Raw genomic sequence first — 27,172 nt, 5'->3', positions numbered from 1 at the left:
AACAATGTTACTTTGTATCTCTCTATCTCCTATCTGAACAATGTTTGTGATTGTATCTCTCTTTCTTGCTAATTCTCTGTATCTGTTCTTATTCTGTATGTATGGACTCTGCACAGCTTTCTTTCTCATGCTCCATGTTCTGGGTGTAACTGATGTTCTTCAACAAGAAGGTGTAGTAATATAATTAGTTAATATGTTACTTTACTACAATAGAGAGGAGAATTGTTGTATGTTACATACCTATCATTCTTCCTGCTATGTCATAAACTTGGCTCCAGCTCAGGGAGAGAGGAAGAGAAACACCACTGCTAGACATCAGACCACAGAGGAGAGACAGCAGAGAGCGGAGGAGACTCCACCAGGAGACATCAGACCACAGAGGAGAGACAGCAGAGAGCGGAGGAGACTCCACCAGGAGACATCAGACCACTGAGGAGAGACAGCAGAGAGCGGAGGAGACTCCACCAGGAGACATCAAACCACAGAGGAGAGACAACAGAGAGTGGAGGAGACTCCACCAGGAGACATCAAACCACAGAGGAGAGACAACAGAGAGTGGAGGAGACTCCACCAGGAGACATCAGAGAGTGGAGGAGACTCCACCAGGAGACATCAGACCACAGAGGAGAGACAGCAGAGAGCGGAGGAGACTCCATCAGGAGACATCAGACCACAGAGGAGAGACAGCAGAGAGCGAAGGAGACTCCACCAGGAGACATCAGACCACAGAGGAGAGACAGCAGAGAGCGGAGGAGACTCCACCAGGAGACATCAGACCACAGGGGAGAGACAGTAGACAGCAGAGGAGACTCCACCAGGAGACATCAGAGAGTGGAGGAGACTCCACCTGCATACATCAGACCACAGAGGAGAGACAGCAGAGAGCGGAGGAGACTCCACCAGGAGACATCAGACCACAGAGGAGAGACAGCAGAGAGCGGAGGAGACTCCACCAGGAGACATCAGACCACAGAGGAGAGACAGAAGAGAGCAGAGGGGACTCAACCAGGAGACATCAAACCACAGAGGAGAGACAGCAGAGAGTGGAGGAGACTCCACCAGGAGACATCAGACCACAGAGGAGAGACAGCAGAGGAGACTCCACCAGGAGACATCAGACCACAGAGGAGAGACAGCAGAGAGCGGAGGAGACTCCACCAGGAGACATCAGACCACAGAGGAGAGACAGCAGAGAGCGGAGGGAAGAGGTCACCTCAGAGGTAAGATGGAGTAGACGTGAGAACCTGATGCACCTCCTGCGAGCTTCAAAGCCAGCGGGTGTTGAGCCGAGGCTGGAGAGTGGCTTAGATCAGCTGCTAATGATTGTATTCCTATCTGACATCTCTGTTCGATCTCCTGAAGAAGGTCTGGTGCAATTGGTGGATGTGCTGTTCTAGAACCAGTAGCAATATAAGTACGAGCAAGTAAGCTAAGCCATGGGGTTATTCAGCTAATCATTCAGCTAATCAACTTCAGTTGAGATTCAAGGGAGAGAGGTGTGTTAGCCCTGAATGACAGATTGGCAGGGTTGAGCAGATGGGACGTACCAAGCAAAGCACTGAGCAAAGCACTGAGAAAAGCATCGGTAAGCCTGTCAAAACTATAAGCAGAGGGAGATCAAAATCACAGAATAAAAGAATACCGGGGCTGAGCACAGTTCCCTGCAGATGAGAGGGGATTGAACTGTTCCTGTCTTGACGTCGGGTGATTCAAGGTACAAGCAAGACTAACAACACAGCAAACAGTATAACAAACAGTGTTCCTGACAATCTACTCAGCAGTACAGCAAACAGTAGGGATGAGCCTGATGTTCGCCCGTTCACAGAACAGCGAACATTATGGGGCATTTGCGGGAAATTCAAGCGCAGCAGAACGCCCCATAATGCACTGCGAGATCGCATTGCTGTATGATGACTGGCCAAAGCATGCACCTAACCTGAATGTTTTGGCTGATCACAGCATGCTCTGCTGAGAGAGCTGGCCTTTGGCCAATCATGGCTCAGGGGGACTAAGTCCACGCCCCACACTATATAAGGCTGCTTACATAGTGGCCGTGTATAGTGTGTGGACAGAGATAGATTGAGCTAGATTAGGCAGACAGGTTAGTTAGTGGCGTGCAGGCAGTGAATTTAATATATATATACAGTATATTTATAATCTGCATTTAGTGTAGACTAGATATCCAGTGTAGACTTTATATTCAGTCAGTGCAGGCAGTGTAGTATACAGTATATAACACATTGTATTGAAGTGTTTAAGGGGGCACAGTTGGCTGCATATCATGGGCACAGTGAGGCTGCAATTGCGGTTTTTGTTTCAGTATTTTTCAGAAACTTTCAGTTGGTTTGCGCCCCCCAAAAATTTTGAGCACCAGCCGCCACTGATGGCCAGTGGAATACAAGAAAATAATTTTAAGTTATTAATGATATGGTACCAATACCCGGTAGGAGCTGCACAGAATATTCCCCCAAAAGTCAAACAAATGTTGGAGATGTAAGACACATCTGGGTACACTCCTCAACCTTTGGTGGTTGTGTCCCAGGATTGTATCCTCTTGGTCAACTGTACTCGATGTATACGTAGCTATATCAAATATACAAATTGCACAAACTCCGCAGATGGCATTGCTGCCCATTAATCCACAAGTGGCCATTTACCGCGATCCGTGATGCGCCGGGTCTTCTGGACCCGGCAGTCACGGATGTTTGCAGGAGCGTGTCCCAGGGGGATCGCTCTATCATTTGACGGAGCGATCACGTGGTAAACGGCCGCTGCAAGCGGCCATTTACCGTGATCTGTGATGCGCCGGGTCTTCCGGACCCGGCGGTCACAGATGTTTGCGGGAGTGCGCCCCAGGGGGATCGCTCCGTCATTTGATGGAGCGATCACGTGGTAAACAGCCGCTACAAGCAGCCATTTACCGCGATCTGTGATGCGCCGGGTCTTCCGGACCCGGCGGTCACGGATGTTTGCGGTAGCGCACCCCAGGGGGCGCGCGAGTGCAACGTTCTGGGAGAACGTCCATGGACGCCCTCCCAGAATAAACCAACCGCTCTGTAGCTGTCTTTCAGCTATGGCCCGGTCAGCGAGTGGTTAAGGAGAGTCTTTTATGCTTTTTTTAATGGCTGTAAAGGCTGTCATACCAAAATATTGAAAATCTTCTGACTCGCCAAAAATAGTAGAATGGGTAGAGGAAATGCCATATCTGCGGAGAATGGAGGAATTGACTGCAATGTTAAGCGATAATTATGAGAAGTTCCATGCAGTGTGGTCCCCATGGATATCTTTCTGTGCATCCTTGGAGATGAGGCAACTTATGGAGGTAGAATATGTTGTAAAAAAAAGGTAAAGTGGATTGGGGAACAAAGAGGGGTATGAGCCCCTGGATGGGGGGTTGGGCGGTAGGCGGAGAGAATTATATCTCTTTTTTTTTTGGGTGATTGTTTAAAGATTCCTCAATATATGAGGATTATAAGTATGAAGTTGGTCCCTGTATGACATTAAAAAAACCCTTAACGCTGGCCGACTCAAGTACCGGTTTTTAGAGTGGATGGTCCGCTCTTTAGGGATAACAACCGATGTGGCTAAAATTTGCTCGGCTGTTATCCCAAAGGGACAGGAGGGGACGTCCCCCTCTCCCGCCGCCTTCTGCCACTCTTCCCGGGCCTCCCGTCCCACCGGGAGACCCAAGCCACGATCTGGCACTTCCGCTGGCTGGAGTGAGACTGAAAAGAAGCCGGGAATGACTTTCACTTCCGGTTTACTCGGCTGCCAATAATGGCGATTTAAAAAAAAAAAAAAAAGACTATTCAGAATTGCAGGTTTTTTTGCTAACTGAATACTTTGAAGTGCAAAGGAGGGATTTGAGGTCTTTTAGACCGCTGATCCCTCCATAAAGAGTACCCGTCACCACCTATTACTGTCACATGGGATGTTTACATTCATTATAGACCCCAGATCTCTCCATAAAGAGGACCTGTCACCACCTATTACTGTCACATGGGATGTTTTTATGCATTATAGACCCCAGATCTCTCCATAAAGAGGACCTGTCACCTCCTATTACTGTCACATGGGATGTTTACATTCATTATAGACCCCAGATCTCTCCATAAAGAGGACCTGTCACCGTCTATTACTGTCACATGGGATGTTTACATTCATTATAGACCCCAGATCTCTCCATAAAGAGGACCTGTCACCACCTATTACTGTCACATGGGATGTTTACATTCATTATAGACCCCAGATCTCTCCATAAAGAGGACCTGTCACCTCCTATTACTGTCACATGGGATGTTTACATTCCTTGTGACGGCAATAAAAGTAATATAAATGTTTTTTTTTGTTTTTTTTTAAGAGATAATGTAAAAAATAAATAAATAAATACAATAATAAAAAAAGTAAGCACCCCTATCCCCGCTAGCTAGCGCAGAAAAGAAAAAGTGTGCGTAAGTCGCAGCCGCTAATGTAAACGGTGTTCAAATCACACATATGAGGTACATCACCGCGATCATCAGAGTGAGAGCAATAATTCTAGCACTGGACCTCCTCTGTAACTCAAACCTGGTAACCGTAAACATTTTTTTAAAGCATCGCCTCTGGAGATTTTTAGGTACTGTAGTTTGTCGCCATTCCACAAGTTTGCGCAATTTCAAAGTGCTATGTATCTATTTACTCAGCGTAACATCATCTTTCACATTATATCAAAAAATTGAGCTAACTTTACTGTTTTGGTTTTTTTTTGATTCGTGAAGGTGCCTTTTTTCCCCCAAAAAAATGCATTTGAAAGAATGCTGCGCAAATAAGTATGACATATAATATTGCAACAATCGCCATTTTATTCTCTGGGGTCTCTGCTTATATATATATATATATATATATATATATATATATATATATATATATATATATATATACAGTAAAACCTTGGTTTGCGAGCATAATTAAATAATTAATTCCAGAAACATGCTTGTAATCCAAAGCACTTGTATATCAAAGCATTTTTTTTACATCTCTAAGTGTAGCAATAAGTTGCTAAATGTTGTACCTTCATTAAATGTAACCATATTGCTACACTTAGAGGCTCCTCTCTTCTTATTTATACTCAGTTGTGACATGACACTACTCTTATATCAAGACATCGCTTGTATATCAAGGCAAAATTTATTAAAACATTTTGCTTGTCTTGCAAAATGCTCTCAAACCAAGTTACTCTCAAACCAAGGTTTTACTGTATATATAAAAATATATAATGTTTGGGGGTTCTACATCATTTTATAGCAAAAAATACAGAGTTTAACCACTTGCCGACGTCGGCAGAATGGCACGAATAGGCAAATGGGCGTATATATACGAGCTCATGCCCGCGGGACCTGCAGACTCGATGTCTGCCAGTGTCACGGAGCTGCAGAATGGGGGATGCCTGTGTAAACATCTCCCTGTTCTGCCTAGTGACAGGACACTGATCGTCTGCTCCCTCTCATCTGGAGCAGCGATCAATGTCGTGTCACAGTAAGCCTCTCCCGCACACAGTTAGAACACATCCCTAGGACACACTTAACCCCTTCCTAGCCCCCTAGTGCTTAACCCCTTCACTGTCAGTCACATTTACACAGTAATCAGTGCATTTTTATAGCACTGTTCATTGTATAAATGACAATGGTCCCAAAATAGTGTCAAAAGTGTTCGATTTGTCTGCCATAATGTCACAGTCACGATAAAAATCGCTGATCGCCGCCATTACTAGTAAAAAAAAAATTATTAATAAAAATGCCATAAAACTATCCCTTATTTTGTAGACGCTATAACTTTTGCGCAAACCAATCAATAAATGCTTATTGCAATTTTTTTTAACCAAAAAATATGTAAAAAAATACATATCGGCCTAAACTGAGGAAAAAAATTAGGTTTTTGATATATTTTTGGGGGATATTTATTATAGCAAAAAGTAAAAAATATTGCTTTTTTTTTTTTTTTCAAAATTGACGTTCTATTTTTGTTTATAGCGCAAAAAATAAAAACCGCAGAGGTGATCCAATACCACCAAAAGAAAGCTCTATTTGTGGAGAAAAAAGAACATTCATTTTGTTTGGGAGACACTTCACACGACCGCGCAATTGTCAGTTAAAGCAACGCAGTGCAGAATCGCAAAAAGTGCTCTGGTCTTTGGGCAGCCAAATGGTCCGGGGCTGAAGTGGTTAACTTGTAAGCAACAAATGTCAGAAATAGACTTAGGCAGGAAAGGGTTTTAAGGTCTGGTTGCATTATAGCCCTTAACTGAGGGACCTGCTTCTATAAGATGGTGTTTTAATGCTTTGTAAAACTTAATAAAATCATAATTTGGTAAGATGAAGTAGACCTATGAACTCTTCTATATGTTCGGAGAAGACAAAAGGGGTCTATGACCCCCATACTTGGGCACTTTGTAGGACTGAAATGTATTGTATTTTGTGGGTTGGGGTGTATGGCGTAGCTGAAGGAATCTATTCAACTTCTTTTTGTTTAGGCTGTAGGATATGTATGGTCAGCCTTAGGAATAGAAAACATTCTGCTAAAATATATAATTAAAAACAAAAAATAAAAATAAAATACACGGTGTGTAATATAAATATATATAAATATATATATATATATATATGTGTGTGTGTGTGTGTGTGTGTGTAGAGAGGGGAGAGAGAGAGGGGGGGAGATAGAGATTTGAGGGAGAGGGAGGGGGAGAGAGAGAGGGGAGAGAGAGATAGAGGGAGAGGGGAGAGAGAGAGAGAGGGAGCAGGAGGGAGGGAGAGGGAGAGAGAGAGAGAGGGGGGGAGAGATATAGAGAGGGAGAGAGAGGGAGAGGGGTGAAGAGAGGGGAGAGAGAGATAGAGGGAGAGGGGAGAGAGAGAGAGGCAGCAGGAGAGAGGGAGGGAGAGGGAGAGAGAGGGGGGAGAGAGATATAGAGAGGGAGAGAGAGGGAGAGGGGAGAGAGAGAGAGGGAGAGGGGGAGAGGGAGCGGGAGAGAGGGAGGGAGAGGGAGAAAGAGGGAGAGCGGGGAGAGAGGGGGGGAGAGAGAGGGGGAGATAGAGATGAGGGGAGAGGTGTAGAGAGAGAGGGGGGTGATAAAAAGGGGGAGGGAGAGGGAGAGAGAGGGGGGGAGATAAGGGGAGATAGAGATGGGGGGAGATATGGGTAGAGAGAGAGGGGGTGATAAAGAGGGGGAAGAGAAGGGTAGAGAGAGGGGGAGAGGGATGAGGGAGAGGGAGGGAGAGAGAGTGGGAGTGGTAGAGAGGCAGAGAGTGAAAGGGGGAGAGAGAGGAGGGAGGGGAGAGATAAGTACACAAGCAGATCTCCCTGGTGGACTAGGCGGGCTCACCAGAGGTGCGAGTCTAAGCACTAACCGGTGTTTACCAGAGCTCCTGGGGTGGAGATGGGTTTTGCTTCATGTTAGTACCAGGTCACATTCCTCAGGATCTCCACCACCAGGAGGTGAGCAATCCAGTAGTGGATTTAGCAGGTAGGGATCAAACAGAAGCGTAGTCAAGGAACAAGCCAAAGGTTGGTAATGAGTTGTTGTAGGTTGGGATCAAGCAGAAGCGTAGTCAAGGAACAAGCCAAAAGGTCAGTAATGAGTGGTAGTGGAGATAAGGACAGCTGCAGGTGCATAAAAGACAAACAGGAAATGCATGACATTTCTTAAATCAGGAAGTCCATGGGAGGATTAAGGAGTTCAAGTTTCACCAGAAACAAGAGACAAGGCAAGATTGTCTAAGGAATCAGACAGGATGCTGTCCAGCATCTCAGGTGGCTCAGCAAGAAGAGCTACTGCAGGATACAGCAGAAGGTCATGAGTTCAGATCCCATACCCGATAGTAGAACTTGGCAGCCAGTAGTATGTAATGCATATTTCATAGGTCATGTGTACCTAATTCAGAGTTCAAAGGTCAGTAGTAAGTAACACAGAGGTCGGGAGTATGTACTGCACAGTGCAGGAATCAGGGGTAACACACATTCCCCCTTACAAGCAAAAGTCCCCCATTCCAGTATGAACATCTACCTCCCTGAATTGCCAACAGCACAAATACTCCTCCTCTCTGTAAAACTAAATCACCAGACCTCAGATGCAGCAGTACCTGTGAAGAAAGTCCTCCGCCAGCTGGTTCCATGGAGGAGCCTAGGACTTTTCCCAGCTCTACAATGCCTCATCAGAGGCATGGGAGTCATCACGTGAGGGAAGACGTGGCTGGTTAGGTTACAATTTACCTGTCAAATGGCTATAATTGCCGGATGTCGGTTGCTGAATCCCCACCTCCGATCTCTTCTTCAGGTTGAAACTTTCATCTTTAATAACTTAAGCTGGTCAATGTCCAGGAATTTCTGTGAGAGGCCGTCACTGGGAAACGTCTTTATCATTTAGAGAGCCAAATTTAACCAAAATGTGTTTTTTTTTAACTTTTTGGCACAGTGTGTTGGGTCTGTATGGATGTCTTTGTTGCCTAAGTATTTTTTATCCCGTACCTCCTGTCCATTAGGGCATCGCTGTATTAATAACTTCCTGCCAGTGTAACCTTTAAAACTATTGATCTTTATTATATGTTGCAGGGTATTATGGCCGGACGTCCTGTTGCTCCACCTGGACTGGAATATCTTCTTCAGGTGAGATATGTAAAGTGTACCTGTCTAGAGGGCAGCTTACAGTCCCAGACACTGAATCTGAGGCAACAGCTGGTCTGTATAGGAAATCTTTAATGTGGAACTCCAGCCAAACCTGGATGTGGTGGGATAATTGGCTGTGATTCTTAGTGACTTTATCACTCGGGGGTTATACATTTTGACCTATTGACACTAATGGCATTCTAATTCTCCCACTTCCCCACTTCCCACATATACCTATCTCCCCACCTAGGCTCCCATTCCATCACCCTAGGCACCCAACTACTCAACTCTAACACCCATCCATCATCCCAGACATCTATTCCATCACCAAAGGCACTCATCTACTCAACCTTGACACCCATCCATCACCCCAGACTCCCATCACCCTCACCGTCCGTCTACTCAACTCTGACACCTATCCATTACCCCAGGCTCCCAATACCCTCAGCACTCATCTACTCATCCCTGATACCCATCAATCACCCCAGGCTTCCATCCCATCACCCAAGGAACCAATCTACTCACCCCTGACACCCATCCATCACCCCATATTCCCATTCCATCAGCCTAAACACCCATCTACTCAACTCTGACACCCACCCATCTCCCTAGAATTCTATCTTATCACCCTATGCACCCATCTATTCACCCCCGACACCCATCCATCACCCTAGGCACCTACCAACTCATCCCAGTAACCCCTCCTCCCAGGATTCCTTGGAACTCCTCTATTTGCCCCAGACACCTGTTAGACATGGAGGTATTGATGAATATATGAGTGTTGGTAACGGTAATGGTAACTAGGAATATGCTGTTGACTCATCTTTGTTCTGTTTAACAGGTTAATGGACTCTTAATAAAAGAGACAAGTAAGTTATGTTATTGTTTCTTTGTAAAACTCAAATATTTCCACCTTCCACCATTCCTTCATTTGCCCCCGGGTGTCCATTAGTCTTTCACCAATTATCGGAAATCTCTACAAGTGTAGCCAGTTTTTCCTTTTTATCTTCAATAAAATGAAAAGCTTATTTAAGAACCGTTCCTGCTGCTCTTATTGTCAGAGCTGATTAGATCTCCAGATATAACCCATTAACAATGTTGTATTAAATAGAATACAACATGCTTTTGTATATTGCTTCATGTGTTCTTCTTAAAATTCTGTAATTTCAGGGAAAAGTATCTTCCAGATTGCTAGCACGTATGATTTGCTTGGCACCGATGGCCAACTTGTGTACCAAGCCACTGAGAAGCGGAAGTTTTTTGGTCCTCGAATGGATTTAAGGGTTACCAACACCAAAGGAAATAATGTCCTCAACCTTCTTGTGCCTTTAAAATGGTGTAGCTTGCACACCAAGGTATGAAAGACTGATTGTCTATACAGTGGGGTCCTGTGAAATGAGTTAAAACCCTATAAGTAGCATTGATTGTAACCTCCATGTCTAGGTCCTTTTCTTATATGCTACAACCCTCTAATAACATACAAGACATGGACCTCTAGGATTAGTTGCAGATCCCTATAGCCACTGGGCTAGGAATGTGGTGATGAGCCCATTGTCCCCAACGACATGGGGACAAGGTGCCTAGTCACCGGCCATTGCTGCCCCCCTTCTTCCTGGCAAAGTACCCTCTCAATGCTAGGAGCATGTGATCTGGTATGGTTTCAGAGGGAGGGGTGCACAATGACTGCCCCCCATTGCTGGCCAGCAGGATGCATGCCTAGATAAGAGACTTATATGGATTTTTAGGGGGGTTGCACACATTTGTATTTTTTTTAAACGTGTGTGGGGGCCCCATTGGAAATCCATATCAGACCCTTACCTAGGAGAAAGGCCTGATATGGATTTTGAGAACCCACATATTTTTTTTTTAATCAGCAGTGCATGTTGCCTGGTGTGTTTCACAAGGGGGCCATGTGCTTGCCCCCCCCCCCCCCCTTTTCCGGCCACCAAGTTTTAATGCATTGATAGGCATATGGATTTTGATTCAAGGCATGAACTTCTAGGACTAGTGAGATACAAGACATGGTCTCTAGGACTGGTGAGATTCAAGACATGGCCCTCTAGGACTGGTGAGATACAAGGCTTGACCCTCTAGGATATTAAATACGCTAATGGGAGGAAGGAATCCAATGGGAGACCTTCTTATTATTGGACATATGATGTCCGGTACCACATCCTTTGAAAATGAATGCATACACAAAAAAACCTAGCTATAGAAAAGAGGACTTTAATGGTACCACGTGCTTGTATAAAAGAATCAATGTTTTATTACAAGTATTAAAAACATATATGATAAATGATGATATATAAGAGTTTCTTATGTACTTGTAATGATTACATGTAACACTGTTGTCTTCTTAAAACATCATATATGATTTTAATATTTGTATTACCGTAAATCTTTGACTCTTTTATACAAGCATGTGGTACCGTTAAAGTCTTCTTTTCTATAGTTAGGTGTTTTTTGGCCCTCTAGGACTGATGAGATACAAGACATTGCCCTTTAGGACTGGTGAGAAACAAGATATGACCCTCTAGGACTGATGAGATACAAGACATTGCCCTCTAGGACTGGTGAGAAACAAGATATGGCCATCTAGGACTGATGGCATTCAAGACATGACCCTCTGTAGCTGTTCTTTATGGTCTTGCAAAAATAGAAGATATTTACTTCTTGGACTGGTAAGATTCAAGACATGATCTTCTACAACTGGTGTTATATAGGTACGGTCCTCCTAGGACTAGTTAGATATGTTGTACGGTTAGCCAGTTAGATGATCTTCAACAACTGGCAAAATAAGACCTGAAACACTAAAGCTGTGATAATAAAAGTCTTTGTCTTCTAAGACTCGTTAGTAGGGATGAGCTTCGTGTTCGAGTCGAACCCATGTTCGACACGAACATCATGTGTTCGGTCGTTCGCCGAATTACCAACAATATGGGCCATTCGCGCCAAATTCGAGTGGCGAGTCACGGCCCATAATTCACTGCGGCATCGCAGTGCATTGCTGGCTGATGATTGGCCAAGCATGCACTATGACCCGCATGCTTGGCCAATCACAGCACCGTCGGAACGGAGAGCCGTAATTGGCCAAAGCCAAGGAGGCTTTGACCAATTATCGCTCAGGGGTTTTAGTACACGTCCCACACTATATAAGGCGCCTGCGCGGTGGCCCTGTGTAGTGTGTTCTGGCATTCAGACAGAGATAGAGAGAGAAACAGACAGTGTCATTTGATTTAAGTTAGATATAGTAGGCAGGCAAGTCAGTTAGCTGCAGTTACAGTGTATTGTGTATATATGTATGCATCCCAGGTGTTGTGTATATATATATATATATATATATATATATATATATATATATATATACTGTATTCAGTTTAGCTAGATCCTGTTCTTCTCTTCCTAATATACTGACAGGCAGGCAGGTGTTTTTACAGTATTTCTAGTTACTGTAGGCAGGCAGTTGTGCAGCTCACTGCAGGCCAATAGTATGTCTGGAAGGCCAACAAGGAGAGGCAGACAGTCACAAGCCAATAAAAGAGGGCAAGCAGGCTCTTTGTCTAGAGGCAACAGTGCTGGTCGTGGACACGGTGCATCCTCATCAGCACGTGGCCGTGGGACACGCTTGGCCTTTTTTTCGGCAGTTGGCAGTGTTGAGCCGCAACATGCGGAAGACTTGGTCGAGTGGATGACCAAGCCGTCCTCATCCTCCTCATCCTCTCTCATCCAGGCTCAGGGTACTTTGTCTGGCAAAGCAGCTGCCAACATGGCCTCTTCCCTCAGCTCAATGGCATCAGTGACTCCTTCCCTAGCCCCAAAATGTCCTTCTGAGGAGCCTCTCGAACTGTTTGACCACAGTGTTGGGTACATGCTCCAGGAGGATGCCCAGTGTTTTGAAGGCTCCGATGATGGTACTCAGCTAGAGGAAGGCAGTAATGTGAGCCTAGACAGAGGGAGTGTCCAAGAAGGACAGCAATCTGGCAGTCATGTTCCCCCTGCTGCAGCATACTGTCAGGTTTGCTCCAGTGATGAGGAGGGAGGGGATGATGAGGTCACTGACTCCACATAGATGCCTGATAGGAGAGAGGAGGAGGAGGCACATCACCAACGAGGCAGGATGCCCTCCAGGGGCCAGCCTAAGGGCAGCACACTGACTGCATCACACCACAGAGCTCCGCATGTGCAGGGCGCTGCTGTCTCTGCGCGTTATTCCAAAAATTCTTTGGTGTGGGCCTTTTTGAGACGAGTGCATCAGATCGCAACGCTGCTATTTGCAACATATGTCTCAAGCGTATCTCGCATGGCCAAAACATCTCCCGCTTGGGCACCACATGCTTGACCAGACATATGTTGACCTGCCATGCAGTTTGTTGGCAAGCGTACCTAATAGACCCACACTAAAGAACAAAGAGGACCTCTCCTTGCTCCTCATTAGCTGGCATCTCCAACCCCACTATACCTTTTGTCCTCTCTGAGACCTGCACTGAGAGGAATGAAGGTGTAGAATAAGTGTGTCACAGCCAAGTACTTGCGGGCAATCTGCTATCGGTACACCGATGTCAGATTGTACCAGGCAAATTTCCCTGCCCCAGGTGCTGCATCGCAGAAAGAAGTTCGCTCCCAGCCATCCACATGCCCAGCAGTTGAATGCTAGCTTGGCTAAATTGCTAGCACTTCAACTGCTACCTTTTCAGTTGGTAGAATCTGCCCCTTCCGTGAGTTTGTGGAATGTACGGTTCCTCAATGGCAGGTTCCCAAACGCCACTTTTTCTCGTGGAAGGCGATTCCAGCTTTCTACAGGAATGTGGAAGGCAATTTCTTGGCCTTGCTGGACAGGGTGGTCAGCGGTAAGGTGCATATCTCCGCTGACGATTACCTAAGTTTCACGACGCATTGGGTGACTCTGCTGGCAGCTGGGAAAGATGCAGGACAAGGTGCAGTAGTGTTGGAGGTTGTTCCGCCACCACGCCTCCAAAATGCCACTACTGGTGATTCTGACACACCTCTCTCCTCCACCCCTCCTCTTCTTCTTCCTCCATGGCCTCTTCCTGTGCTTTGTCCTCGGAACCAGCGGTGCTCCGTAGGCGTTCAAGGGTCTACGCAAGTACACAGGCCAAAAGATGCCATGCGGTGCTTGAGCTGGTGTGGCAGAGATTATGTCAGCTCTGCAGGGGCAGGTTCAGAAGTGGTTGACGCCACGCCAACCTAAGGCAGGAATGGTGGCTTGCGACAATGGCACCAACCTCCTCTCCGCCCTCCGACAGGGACAACTGACCCATGTGCCCTGTTTGGCTCACGTCCTTAACTTGGTGGTGCAGCGGTTCTTGGGCAGGTACCCGGGCTTACAGAATGTCCTGAGGCAGGCCAGGAAAGTCTGTGTGCATTTCTGCCGGTCATATAATGCCAGTGCTCGGCTGGCAGACCTCCAAAAGGAATTTAACCTGCCCAAAAACCGCCTAATCTGTGACATGCCCACCAGGTGGAACTCAATGTTGGCCATGCTGCAGCGGCTGCACACGCAGCAGAGGGCCATCAATGAGTACTTGTGCGACTATGGCAACAGGACAGGGTCAGGGGAGCTTGTTTTTTTTCCCCATGCCAGTGGGCCATGATCAGGGATGCATGCACTGTCCTGTCACCATTTGAGGAGGCCACGAGGATGGTGAGCAGTGACAGTGCATGCATCAGTGACACTGTCCCCCTTGTCCACCTGTTGGAGCACACGCTGCGTGGAATAATGGACAGGGCACTTGAGGCAGAACAGAGGCAGGAAGAAGAGGACTTCCTTACCTCTCAAGGCCCCCTTTATCCAGACAGTGTTCCTGCATGCTCGCCGATCACACAGGAAGAGGACAAGGAGGAGGATTGTGTCAGCATGGAGGTGGAGCCTGGCACTCAGCATCAGCAGCAGTCTTTAAGGGATCATTTACAGTCCCAAGAAACCAATGGACTTGTACGTGGCTGGGAGGAGTTGGCTGCGGATCATGTCGTCCTTAGTGACCCAGAGGACTCTGGACCGAATGCCTCAGCAAACCTACGCTGCATGGTCTCCCTGATCCTGCAAAGCCTGTGGAAGGATCCTCGTATTCGTGGTATCAAGGAGAGGGATCAATACTGGCTGGCAACCCTCCTTGATAAACGTTACAAGGGTAAGGTTGCGGACCTTATCTTGCCGTCGCAGAGGATGAAACATCTTTGGGAGGCCTTGCAGAAAGGTCTGTGCAACGCGTTCCCAGAGACTGGGAGGTTACAAACTCCTGTTCCTGGACAACGTGTTGCTGAGGCTTCGGTCAGTCAAAGAAGGAGCGGTGGAGAAGGTGGCTGTCTGACCGATGCGTTCAGACAATTTTTTAGTCCGCAGCCCCAAGGTATGATCAGTTCCAGCAACCATCGCCAGCGCCTGTTTTACATGGTGCAGGAATACCTAGGGGTAAGATCTGAGTTGGACACCTTTCCCACCGAAAATCCTCTGGGTTACTGGGTCTTGAGGATGGATCACTGGCCAGAGCTTGCACAGTATGCAATTGAGCTACTGGCCTGTCCTGCATCCAGAGTTCTGGAGGCTTTGTAACCGATCACAGGGTGCGTCTGTCCACCGACTCGGTCGATCGACTGACCTTCATATAAATTTATTAGTCTTGGATCGATCACCCCCAGCTACCAAGCACCTGATGCTGATGTAACCGAATAATTTTTTTTGAAATGTCAGATCCCTTTAAGACTGCCTATGCTGATGCTGAGTGACTATGCTGTTATGCTGAGTAATTATCCTCTTCCTCCTCAATGATCTTGCTGATAGCTTGTAAGAACATTTTTGGTTCTGGGCGCCGACACGAGTGGCTAAGGCCCAATTTTTCAGCCCCTGTTTAACAGGGGTGTGTAATTACAATTTTTGATGCAATACTTTGCAGCAGGGCTCGTTCCTGCGCTACAACTAGAGTATCTGTGAGGGCTTATGCCCCGTACACACGGTCAGACTTTGTTCGGACATTTTGACAACAAAATCCTAGGATTTTTTCAGACGGATGTTGGCTCAAACTTGTATTGCATACACACGGTCACACAAAGTTGTCGGTAAATCCAATCGTTCTAAACGCGGTGACGTAAAACACGTACATCAGGACTATAAACGGGGCAGTGGCCAATAGCTTTCATCTCTTTATTTATTCTGAGCATGCGTGGCACTTTGTCCGTCAGATTTGTGTACACAGGATCGGAATTTCCGACAACGGATTTTGTTGTCAGAAAATTTTATATCCTGCTCTCAAACTTTGTGTGTCGGAAAATCCGATGGAAAATGTGTGATGGAGCCTACACACGGTCGGAATTTCCAACAACAAGGTCCTATCACACATTTTCTGTCGAAAAATCTGACCGTGTGTACGGGGCATTACAGTGTTGTGGCAACACCAACAGCTAAGGCCCAAATTTCTGCTGAGTATATAGGGCAGGCCCCTACTTTCAAACATCCAACTTACAAACGACTCCTTCTTGCAAACGGAAGAAGACAACAGGAAGTGAGATGAAATCTACCCCTAGGAAGGGAAATTCTTTCCTGTAAGAGTTGATATGGGAAAAACGTTTCTCCTTTCCACTGATGCTTTATCACCAATCCTTGTTTCACTAAAAAACCCAAATTTTCTAAAAACATTTGTCATTGGGACAGAAAGTGAGGTGAAATCTTCTGAACAGGAGCACAGACAGCAAAACAAACGTCACAGGGGTGATAACCCTTCCCTATGTTTTCCAAAAAGCTTAAAATAGATTTTTTGGCTGGAGCTAAACACGTTAAAAATGTACCCGTTCAAAATTACAAAGAGATTCTACTTAACAACAAACCTACAGTCCCTGTCTTGTTTGCACCGCCTGTATACTGCTGTTCAGAGTATATAGGGCCTGGTGGCCCCACACCTTTCCTTATTTTAATTTGGGTGCGGGGTTCCCCTTAATATCCATACAAGACCCAAAGGGCCTGGTAATGGACTGGGGGGTACCCATGCTGTTTATCTCACTGATTTTCATCCATATTGTCAGGACCCGACTTTACATCAAAGCCGCAAGCAGTTTTAAATGACTTTTATTCCTTTAAAAATGACATTTTGTGCAGGGACTGTTCTAAGCACGGGAAACACGCACCACTTTACAGGCATACTATAGACACCCCCCAGGTACGATTTTTAAAGGAATATTTCACTTTTTTTTTTTTTTTACTTTAAGCATCATTAAAATCACTGCTCCCGAAAAAACGGGCGTTTTTAAAACTTTTTTTGCATTGATATATGTCCCCTGGGTCAGGACCCGGATCGCCAAACCCTTTTTAGGACAATACCATGCAAATTGGCCTTTAAAATCAGCACTTTTGATTTCAAATGTTCGAGTCCCATAGACGTCAATGGGGTTCTAACGTTCGTGCGAATTTTCGGTCCGTTCGCAGGTTCTGGTGCGAACCGAACTGGGGGGGGTGTTCGGCTCATCCCTACTCGTTAGATATAAGGCACAAACTTATAGAGCTAGTTATATCAAAGCCATGGACCTCTAGGACCAGTACAAAAGAGCATATGGATTTTTAGGACTGATGACATCAGTGGCGGCTGGTGAAGTTTTTGGATAGGGGGGCGCTTTTTTGACCCCTCCCACTTGGTGAAAATGGGTGTGGTTTCAGCAAAATAGTGGGCGTGGCTCTAAGGTGGTTTGGTTAGCGTCTCAGATGAACGAGGGATGGAGGGAGAGGGAGAGAGGGACAGCAAGCCCAGATCCTACACAACTATAGAAATATGTGTATTCTAGAAATGCAGCCTCTGTCCCCACCAAATGCAGCCTCTGCCCCCCCAAATGCAGCCTCTGTCCCCCCCCCAAATGCAGCATGCCTGTGTCCCATTACATGCAGCCTGCCTATGTCCCATTAAATGCAGCATGCCTGTGTCCCATTAAATGCAGCATGCCTGTGTCCCATTACAAGCAGCATGCCTATGTCCCATTAAATGCAGCATGCCTGTGTCCCATTAAAGGCAGCCTCTGTTCCCATTAAATACAGCATGCCTGTGTCCCATTAAATGCAGCCTCTGTTCCCCCAAATGCAGCATGCCTGTGTCCCATTAAATGCAGCCTCTGTACCCATTAAATGCAGCATGCCTGTATCCCATTAAATGCAGCCTCTGTCCCCCCCAAATGCAGCCTCTGCCCCCCCCCAAATGCAGCCTCTGCCCCCCCCCCCACAAATACAGCCCCTGCCCCCCAAATGCAACCTCTGCCCCTCCAAATGCAGCTTCTGCCCCCCCAAATACAGCCTCTGCCCCCCAAATGCAGCCTCTGCCCCTCCCAAATGCAGCCTCTGTCCCCCCCATATACAGCCCCTATCTACCCCCAAAATGCAGCCTCTGCCCCCCAAATGCAGCCTCTGTCCCCCCCAAAATGCAGCCTCTGCCCCCCCCCAATGCAGCCTCTGTCCCCCCCCCAAATGTAGGCTCTGTCACTTCGAACCCCCCCCAGGCGCCCCTAAGAACGAGCCGCCACTGGATGACATACAAGTCTCTGGTCTCTAGGACCGGTGTGATACAACATATGGTCTTATGCCCCGTACACACGGTCGGACATTGATCGGACATTCCGACAACAAAATCCTAGGATTTTTTCCGACGGATGTTGGCTCAAACTTGTCTTGCATACACACGGTCACACAAAGTTGTCGGAAAATCCGATCGTTCTAAACGCGGTTACGTAAAACACATATGTTGGGACTATAAACGGGGCAGTGGCCAATAGCTTTCATCTCTTTATTTATTCTGAGCATGCGTGGCACTTTGTCCGTCGGATTTGTGTACACACGATCAGAATTTCCGACAACGGATTTTGTTGTCGGAAAATTTTATAGCCTGCTCTCAAATTTTGTGTGTCGGAAAATCCGATGGAAAATGTGTGATGGAGCCCACACACGGTCGGAATTTCTGACAACAAGGTCCTATCACACATTTTCCATCGGAAAATCCGACCGTGTGTACAGGGCATTAGACTGGTGAAAACAAATGCACAGCTTTGCGAACTAAAGGGACTGATGGAATATAAAACCTGGTCATCTGGGTGGAGCTGGTTACAAGACTTGGTCCACTAAAGTTGGTTAGATATAAAATATGTTCCTCTTCCTTTAGGACTGATAATAACAAGTAGTGGACCCAGTTAAACCTCCTGGACAGTCCAAGTACAGTTCTGGATATGGTAACCAAACTCATTAGACAACCTCTTGTGACAATGTTTTATTATAGTTGCAGGTCTCCAGTTCCTCTGGGGAGCTCCTCGGCTACATAGTCGAACAGTGGACAAGTTTAACCTTAAGCTTCCACATCTTGGATCCGTCGGGACTTGTTTGTCTTAAAGTGAAAGGTCCAGGATGGGGGGCAGGCTTCATGTCTGACCTCCATTATAAGGTCAGTCTATCAACAAGTGTTAAATGCTTTAAAAATAAAACTTGTAGAAAATATCATCAGGGTACCACTGACACGTGGTTGAGGTGAACATCTACCATGCTTCCTGCCCACTGTGGACTTTTATTAGTTTGTTGAAGGGGAAACATTTTCACAAAATATTTTCCACACCTGTCACCCAGTTTTAGAACCTGACATAAGAAAAAACAGAAAAACTGTTTTAATGCCTTTTTTGTTTTTTTGCATTTTTTTTTTAGAAAAGTTCAGCGCTAAAAAAAATGCACAAATACCGAATATAAGCCGAGGCACCTAATTTTACCACAAAAAACTGGGAAAAGGTATTAACTCGAGTATAAACCTAGGGTGAGAAATGCGCAGATACTGTAAGTGGAAAAGAGGGTCGTCAATGCCCATTTGCAGCCTCACTGTACCCATTTGCATGCCTCACTGTGCCCATTTGCAGCCATAGGTCCCCCGAACTTCAAACTCGGTAGTTAAGGGTTCCTAGATGCCCCCTAGCTGCAGCCAAAATTTGGGGTCTCTGTACCCAAAGGGTCCTGAAATGACATTGCTGCAGATGGACACAGTTGACCGACTTTGGGGCCCCGTATCTCGGGGCCACTTGGTACTAGAAACCCCAAACTTGGTGTGCAAACCCAGTGGAAATAGCACTACAACATATCCAGTTGTGGTTCCTAGAACCAAGTGGCCCTGAGATACAGGGCCCCAAAGTCAGTTCAGAAAATGTCAAGCACTCTTCTGCAGCAGAGAATGACATTTTGGAACCAACTTTGGGGCCCCGTATCTCATGGCCACTTGGTGCTAGGAACCCCAGCTTTGGATATGTTGTAGTGCTAGTTCCACTGGGTTTGCACACCACATTTGGGATTCCTAGCACCAAGTGGCCCCAAGATACGGGGCCCCAAAATCAGTTCGGAAAATGTCATTTTCTGCTGCAGAAAAGTGCTTGATTTGAGTATAAGCCGAGGGGGGCACTTTTAGCACAAAAAAAGTACTGAAAAACTCGGCTTATACTCGAGTATATACGGTATTAGTAGTGCCTATAAGTAAAACACAGTAATATAGCGCATAAGTGAACACACTATTTGAGTGACAATATTCAAAACACCAATAACATTAAATGCAAGAAGGAATAAAAAATCCAAATGAAGAGCCAAGGAAAGGTTGGTGACCTTCCCAGAGTGCAGCAAAAGGAGGAAAGATGTAAGTGCCAATAGACCTCCAAGCCTCCACACAGCAAGGCCGCACATCACCTCAGTGCATGACCTCAGTGCATGACCCTTATCCAAGCATGCAGCCCAGCAGGTCAGGAAAAGGGGGAAGGGGGGCGAACGAGCAATGGGGGAGTGCTTTGGGGTGGGGGACTTCTCCCACCCCAAATCACTTTGTCCCCATGTTGATGGGGACAAAGGCCATTTCCCGACAACCCTGGGCTGTGGTTGTGGGGGTCTGTGAACAGGGGACTTTAACAAGGGGGCACCCAGATTCCAGCCCCCTTCCTATGTGAATAAGTATGGGGTACAATGTACCCCTACCTATTCACCAAAGAAGTGTGAAAAATAAAGACAGGAAGCAGTTTATCCTTTATAAAAAAAATTAAAAAACAATGTCCCCCACGCCATTTTTTTTTTCAATTTTTTTTAGCCGGCAATGTTTTTTATTCAGCTGTCAGCAGGGAATCCCATTGACAGCTGATGACTCATACGTTGCTAAGGAGGCTGCAGCCAGCTTCCTGGCCCGCTTCTAAACATCCAGCTATTCATCAGGGCTTAGAATGCACTGTGTGGTGTAGGTGTTCGCCGAACGGGTCAACAGGCGATGATCGGGCCAAACTTTTGCTTGGCCCGAACAGTTCACCCATCTCTAATAATTACCACTTGGTTCTGGCTACCAGGAGATTCATTAACTCCACCCAGCCTTGCTGTCTGTGCCTTAACATTTTACCAAAGTTCCTGACTTAGCCCCTGCCCACTGTGACCTCTTTCTATCTGTTACCCCAGCTATTCTGTTCCAGTCCAACCCAGTCAATGCCTGTTTCTCCTTGCTTCTTTGTTTGGCCACATTATTGTATGTACAGCATGTGGCCATATATATGTGGACCCACCTCCATCCATTGAATCCAGGTGTTTCCAGTGAAGGGTACAGTTATTACGAGATTGTTCAAAGATGTTGTAGAAAATTGTGCTCTTCCAACCTTGTGATAACAGTTTGGTGAAGACCCTTTTCTTTTCCACCATGACTGACCCGTGTACAAAAAAGACATGGTGTGACATGGAATGCATTGTAACACCAATGGTACGCCAGGTCTTCTCAATGAAAAAATTAAGACCTCGACAATAGAAACCAATTCCCAAATTTGGTAGAAAGTCCCCCCAGAAACGTGGAGGATATTATAGTCGTAAAGGGGTCCACAAACATTTTGCTATATACTATAGTTATATTGAACTGCCAAAATGTACTTTGGAGTCCTCTGTGTGCTTTACCATTCTGCTCACCTCTGAATCTGCAATATTTCAAACTTTGGCTTCCTTTGTAATGATGTCCACTGAGGCTAATCAGTACATAATTGCTCCACTGCTGAGGACATTCATCTAGACAGAATACATGTAAATGACAAGAAAATTATAGAAAATCCCAAAATTTTAGTTGTCACCAGAACAGGAATTGAGGGGAAATCTTCACATGAAATGTTTTGACTTTAGATGTACTTTAACCCTTTAGCTTGAACCCTCTCCTTCAACTCTACAATGTCCTTGGTGCGTTCTATGTGAAGTATGGAGTTCTATGAAGAAGTCTGACTCATGAAGACTCTTCTGAGAGTTATTTTACAGAAGAGAGATTAATGCTGAAATGTGCGAGGGGCTCTATTAAACTGAATATGTGTCCTTAAAATGGGATAATTATGAGCTATGAGAATCATTTAAGGGAAGTTTCACATTTGTTCCAATATAAACAGAGCCCATGAAATTGGGAGAGTTTATTGGGATTTGGGAATAGGAACTGAAATATTTTGAACTTTATATAGAAAACGTGTAATGTCTTCTCCTCTTCTAATTGATCTTCTCAATGTAGACACTCTGTTGGTCATGATGATCCCCTGTCTTCTCCCTCCAGGTTCTATCTGCTGACAAAACCACACAAATTGGGGTCATCACACGTGTGTGGCGGGGGTTAAGCAAGGAGATGTTCAGCTGTAAGGACAACTATACTATCAATTTCCCGATGGATCTCCATGTCTCCATGAAAGCCATGCTGATGGCTTGCACCCTGTTCATTGTGAGTCTGAGCCGGAGAACACTGCAATGTGTGAGGGTGGAGAGAACACTGAAATGTCGAAGATTATCTGTGCTGTATTCTCTTCTTATCTTCATGTCTTCTGCACACTTTCTGCTTGATCTGTCTGTCCCATGTCTTCTATACACTTCCTGTGTTATCTGTCCTGTGTCCTCTGTACACTTCCTGTGTTATTTGTCCCATGTCCTTCGTACATTTCCTGTGTTATTTGTCCCATGTCCTTTGTACACTTCCTGTGTTATCTGTCCTGTGTCCTCTGTACATGTCTTGATTTATCTGTTCTGTGTCCTCTGTACATTTCCTGTGTTATCTGTCCTGTGTCCTCTGTACACTTCCTGTGTTATCTGTCCCATGTCCTCTGTACACTTCCTGTGTTATCTGTCCTGTGTCCTCTGTACACTTCCTGTATTATCTGTCTCATGTCCTCTATACACTTCCTGTGTTATCTGTCCCATGTCCTCTGTACACTTCCTGTGTTATCTGTCCCATGTCCTCTGTACACTTCCTGTGTTATCTGTCCCGTGTCCTCTGTACATGTCTTGATTTATCTGTTCTGTGTCCTCTGTACACTTCCTGTGTTATCTGTCCCATGTCCTTTGTACACTTCCTGTGTTATTTGTCCCATGTCCTTCGTACACTTCCTGTGTTATCTGTCCTGTGTCCTCTGTACATGTCTTAATTTATCTGTTCTGTGTCCTCTGTACACTTCCTGTGTTATCTGTCCCATGTCCTTTGTACACTTCCTGTGTTATTTGTCCTGTGTCCTCTGTACATGTCTTGATTTATCTGTTCTGTGTCCTCTGTACACTTCCTGTGTTATCTGTCCCATGTCCTCTGTACACTTCCTGTGTTATCTGTCCCGGGTCCTCTGTACACTTCTTGTGTTATCTGTCCTGTGTCCTCTGTACACTTCCTGTGTTATCTGTCCCATGTCCTCTGTACAATTCCTGTGTTATCTGTCCCGTGTCCTCTGTACAGTTCTTGTGTTATCTGACCCATGTCCTCTGTACACTTCCTGTGTTATCTGTCCCATGTCCTCTGTACACTTCCTGTGTTATCTGTCCCATGTCCTCTGTACACTTCCTGTGTTATCTGTCCTGTGTCCTCTGTACACTTCCTGTGTTATCTGTCCCATGTCCTCTGTACACTTCCTGTGTTATTTGTCCCATGTCCTCTGTACACTTCTTCTGTTATCTGTCCTGTGTCCTCTGTACACTTCTTGTGTTATCTGACCCATGTCCTCTGAACACTTCCTGTGTTATCTGTCCCATGTCCTCTGTACAATTCCTGTGTTATCTGTCCCGTGTCCTCTGTACACTTCTTGTGTTATCTGACCCATGTCCTCTGTACACTTCCTGTGTTATCTGTCCCCTGTCCACTTCCTGTGTTATCTGTCCTGTGTCCTCTGTACACTTCTTGTGTTATCTGACCCATGTCCTCTGTACACTTCCTCTGTTATCTGTCCCATGTCCTCTGTACACTTCCTGTGTTATCTGTCCCATGTCCTCTGTACACTTCTTGTGTTATCTTTCCCCCTGTATTTTGTACACATCCTGTGTTATCTGTCCCATGTCCTCTGAACACTTCCTTTGTTATCTGTCCCATGTCCTCTGTACACTTCCTGTGTTATCTGTCCCGGGTCCTCTGTACACTTCTTGTGTTATCTGTCCTGTGTCCTCTGTACACTTCTTGTGTTATCTGACCCGTGTCCTCTGTACACTTCCTGTGTTATCTGCCCTGTGTCCTCTGTACACTTCCTGTGTTATCTGTCCCATGTCCTCTGTACAATTCCTGTTTTATCTGTCCTGTGTCCTCTGTACACTTCTTGTGTTATCTGACCCATGTCCTCTGTACACTTCCTGTGTTATCTGTCCCCTGTCCTCTGTACATTTCCTGTGTTATCTGTCCTGTGTCCTCTGTACACTTCTTGTCTTATCTGACCCATGTCCTCTGTACACTTCCTGTGTTATCTGTCCTGTGTCCTCTGTACAATTCCTGTGTTATCTGTCCCATGTCCTCTGTACACTTCCTGTGTTATCTGTCCCCTGTCCTCTGTACACTTCCTGTGTTATCTGTCCCGGGTCCTCTGTACACTTCTTGTGTTATCTGTCCTGTGTCCTCTGTACACTTCTTGTGTTATCTGTCCTGTGTCCTCTGTACACTTCTTGTGTTATCTAACCCATGTCCTCTGTACACTTCCTGTGTTATCTGTCCTGTGTCCTCTGTACACTTCCTGTGTTATCTGTCCCATGTCCTCTGTACACTTCCTGTGTTATTTGTCCCATGTCCTCTGTACACTTCTTCTGTTATCTGTCCTGTGTCCTCTGTACACTTCTTGTGTTATCTGACCCATGTCCTCTGAACACTTCCTGTGTTATCTGTCCCATGTCCTCTGTACACTTCTTGTGTTATCTTTCCCCCTGTATTTTATACACATCCTGTGTTATCTGTCCCATGTCCTCTGAACACTTCCTGTGTTATCTGTCCCATGTCCTTTTTACACTTCCTGTGTTATCTGTCTCATCTGTATATACTGTATCTGTAATGCTGAGCTGTATACTCTGTTCTGTGATGCTGAGCTGTATACTCCTAACACTATGGGTGGAAGAAAGTGGAATACAGGGGACAGAGTGGGCGGATTCTATAAGGGGTGGGGCTTTTGGGAAGTGGGAGGGGTCAAAAAGGAAGGGTGGGGTTTGGCACCCCACCATCCTAAAACTACTGTATACCGTATCTGTGGTACTGATCTATATAACGTATCTGTGGTGCTGATCTGTATACTGTATCTGTGGTGCTGATCTGTATACCGTATCTGTGGTGCTGATTTGTATACCGTATCTGTGGTGCTGATCTGTATACCGTATCTGTGGTGCTGATCTGTATACCGTATCTGTGGTGCTGATCTGTATACCGTATCTGTGGTGCTAATCTGTATACCGTATCTGTGGTGCTGATCTGTATACCGTATCTGTGGTGCTGATCTGTATACCATATCTGTGGTGCTGATCTGTATACCATATCTGTGGTGCTGATCTGTATACCATATCTGTGGTGCTGATCTGTATACCGTATCTGTGGTGCTAATCTGTATACTGTATCTGTCGTTCTGATTTAAATACCGTATCTGCCGTTCTGATCAGCACCACAGATACAGTATACAGATCAGAACGGCAGATACGGTATATAAATCAGAACGACAGATACAGTATACAGATTAGCACCACAGATACGGTATACAGATCAGCACCACAGATACGGTATACAGATCTGTATACCGTATCTGTGGTGCTAATCTGTATACCGTATCTGTCGTTCTGATCGGTATACCGTATCTGTGGTGGTAATCTGTATACCGTATCTGTCGTTCTGATCTGTATACTGTATATGTGGTGCTGATCTGTATACCGTATCTGTGGTGCTGATCTGTATACCGTATCTGTGGTGCTGAGCTATATACCGTATCTCTGGTGCTGAGCTATATACCGTATCTCTGGTGCTGAGCTGTATACTGTATCTGTAATGCTGAGCTGTATACTCTGTTCTGTGATGCTGAGCTGTATACTCTGTTCTGTGATGCTGATCTGTATACTCCTAACACTATGGGTGGAAGAAAGTGGAATACAGGGGACGGAGTGAGTGGATTCTGTAAGGGGTGGGGCTTATGGAAAGTGGAAGGGGGTCAAAAAGGAAGGGCGGGGTAGGCACCCCCATCCTAAAACTTCACCAGCCGCCACTGGTAACAACAGTTCCCCAACGGCATCTGGGAAGGAGGTGAGGACTGGTAATAATGTGGTCGGTCCCGCCTCTCTCCTTCTATCCGCCAATGTGTGTGTCTTTTCAGAGGTGGAAAAACTTGGTAGGAACCCAATCAAATGGGTCTAACCCTCCCCTGATCCACCAATATTTTAAAAAAAATAATTTTTGTTCAGATGCCCCTTTCTATCATGTTGGAAGTCATGGAGCATTTATTTGGGATGACCAGAACTCTTTTTTTGTCTTTCAGGACCTTCTAAATGAAGAGCGCAGGTGCCAACAACAGTCCCATGCTGTGAGCCACCACTGATTGGAGGATATGCCAGCCAATCCGCAGACTTGTCTCTTCCAAAAGATCATACGTGTTCTGTACATGTCAAACATAGAATAAACGGGCTGTATGAACATCCTCTGGTTTTAATTCTCTTAGGGCTGGGTTCACACTTATGCGAATTGGATTGTGAGTTTCCCTGCATCCAATTTGCATAGCAGGGGATTGTGGTAGGCTCTTTATGGACCCAGTTCACACCTCTCCGCAGCAGCTCAGATGCGAATTGCGCAGGAGTCGTGTGCATCTATTGGTCCATTTCAGGCCTGAATTCAGCCAAAAATTCTGGCTGAAATCGGACCTGAAATCGGACCCCCTGCTGTGAGCCGCTCTGTGCAGCAGTATGAACCCAGCCTACTATAAAAAAAAAAATGAATAGGGAAAAAGGAGGCGGGGTTATTGGTATATGATTATTATATACATCACATGGCAAAGGACCCCCAGAGCTCTGTGTCTAAGCTAAAGAGACCACATGGTACAACTGCCTGCTTTGTGACTCGGTCTGTCGGATTGAAACTTCCTACTGGGCCATGTGATAAGGGCGGAGTCACTGCTGTGATAAGGGCGGAGTCACTACTGTTATAAGGACAGAGTCACAATTTGAATTGTGTAAATAATGAGAATTTGCTTCAGCACAGCTGAGAGGGATGGAAGGCTTACAAGTGAAAAGGAGACTAGAGCGCCACCTGCTGCTATAAAATAAAACCAAAATATTCACCTACAA

General features: G+C 45.7%; 2 protein-coding genes across 2 annotated transcripts in view; one reads left to right on the top strand and one right to left on the bottom strand.

Moving 5' to 3' along the window:
- The window catches only part of LOC141133839 (E3 ubiquitin/ISG15 ligase TRIM25-like), a 135,803-nt gene that overhangs the window by 80,209 nt on the left and 28,422 nt on the right, over positions 1–27,172 (bottom strand).
- On the top strand, positions 269–27,172 carry LOC141133841 (phospholipid scramblase 3-like). The gene is made up of 7 exons (XM_073623415.1): positions 269–1,220; positions 8,581–8,634; positions 9,476–9,503; positions 9,805–9,989; positions 18,894–19,055; positions 22,188–22,349; positions 26,371–27,172. Exons 2-7 carry the CDS (start codon positions 8,587–8,589, stop codon positions 26,428–26,430), a joined length of 645 nt encoding a protein of 214 aa, XP_073479516.1. The 5' UTR covers positions 269–1,220; positions 8,581–8,586; the 3' UTR covers positions 26,431–27,172.

This window comes from Aquarana catesbeiana, linkage group LG03, assembly GCF_042186555.1.
Source record: "Aquarana catesbeiana isolate 2022-GZ linkage group LG03, ASM4218655v1, whole genome shotgun sequence".
NCBI classification, from domain to species: Eukaryota; Metazoa; Chordata; class Amphibia; order Anura; family Ranidae; genus Aquarana; species Aquarana catesbeiana.
The sequence above is the reverse complement of the archived record's forward strand: the minus strand, read 5'-3'. Positions and strand labels throughout refer to the sequence as shown.

Bases quoted from the DNA above. Each gene is read 5' to 3' on its own strand.
- LOC141133841 (XM_073623415.1), top strand. From the start codon at position 8,587: ATGGCCGGACGTCCTGTTGCTCCACCTGGACTGGAATATCTTCTTCAG. The intron at 8,635-9,475 runs GTGAGATATGTA...TCTGTTTAACAG, and splicing joins GACTGGAATATCTTCTTCAG to GTTAATGGACTCTTAATAAA. The intron at 19,056-22,187 runs GTCAGTCTATCA...TTCTCCCTCCAG, and splicing joins TGTCTGACCTCCATTATAAG to GTTCTATCTGCTGACAAAAC.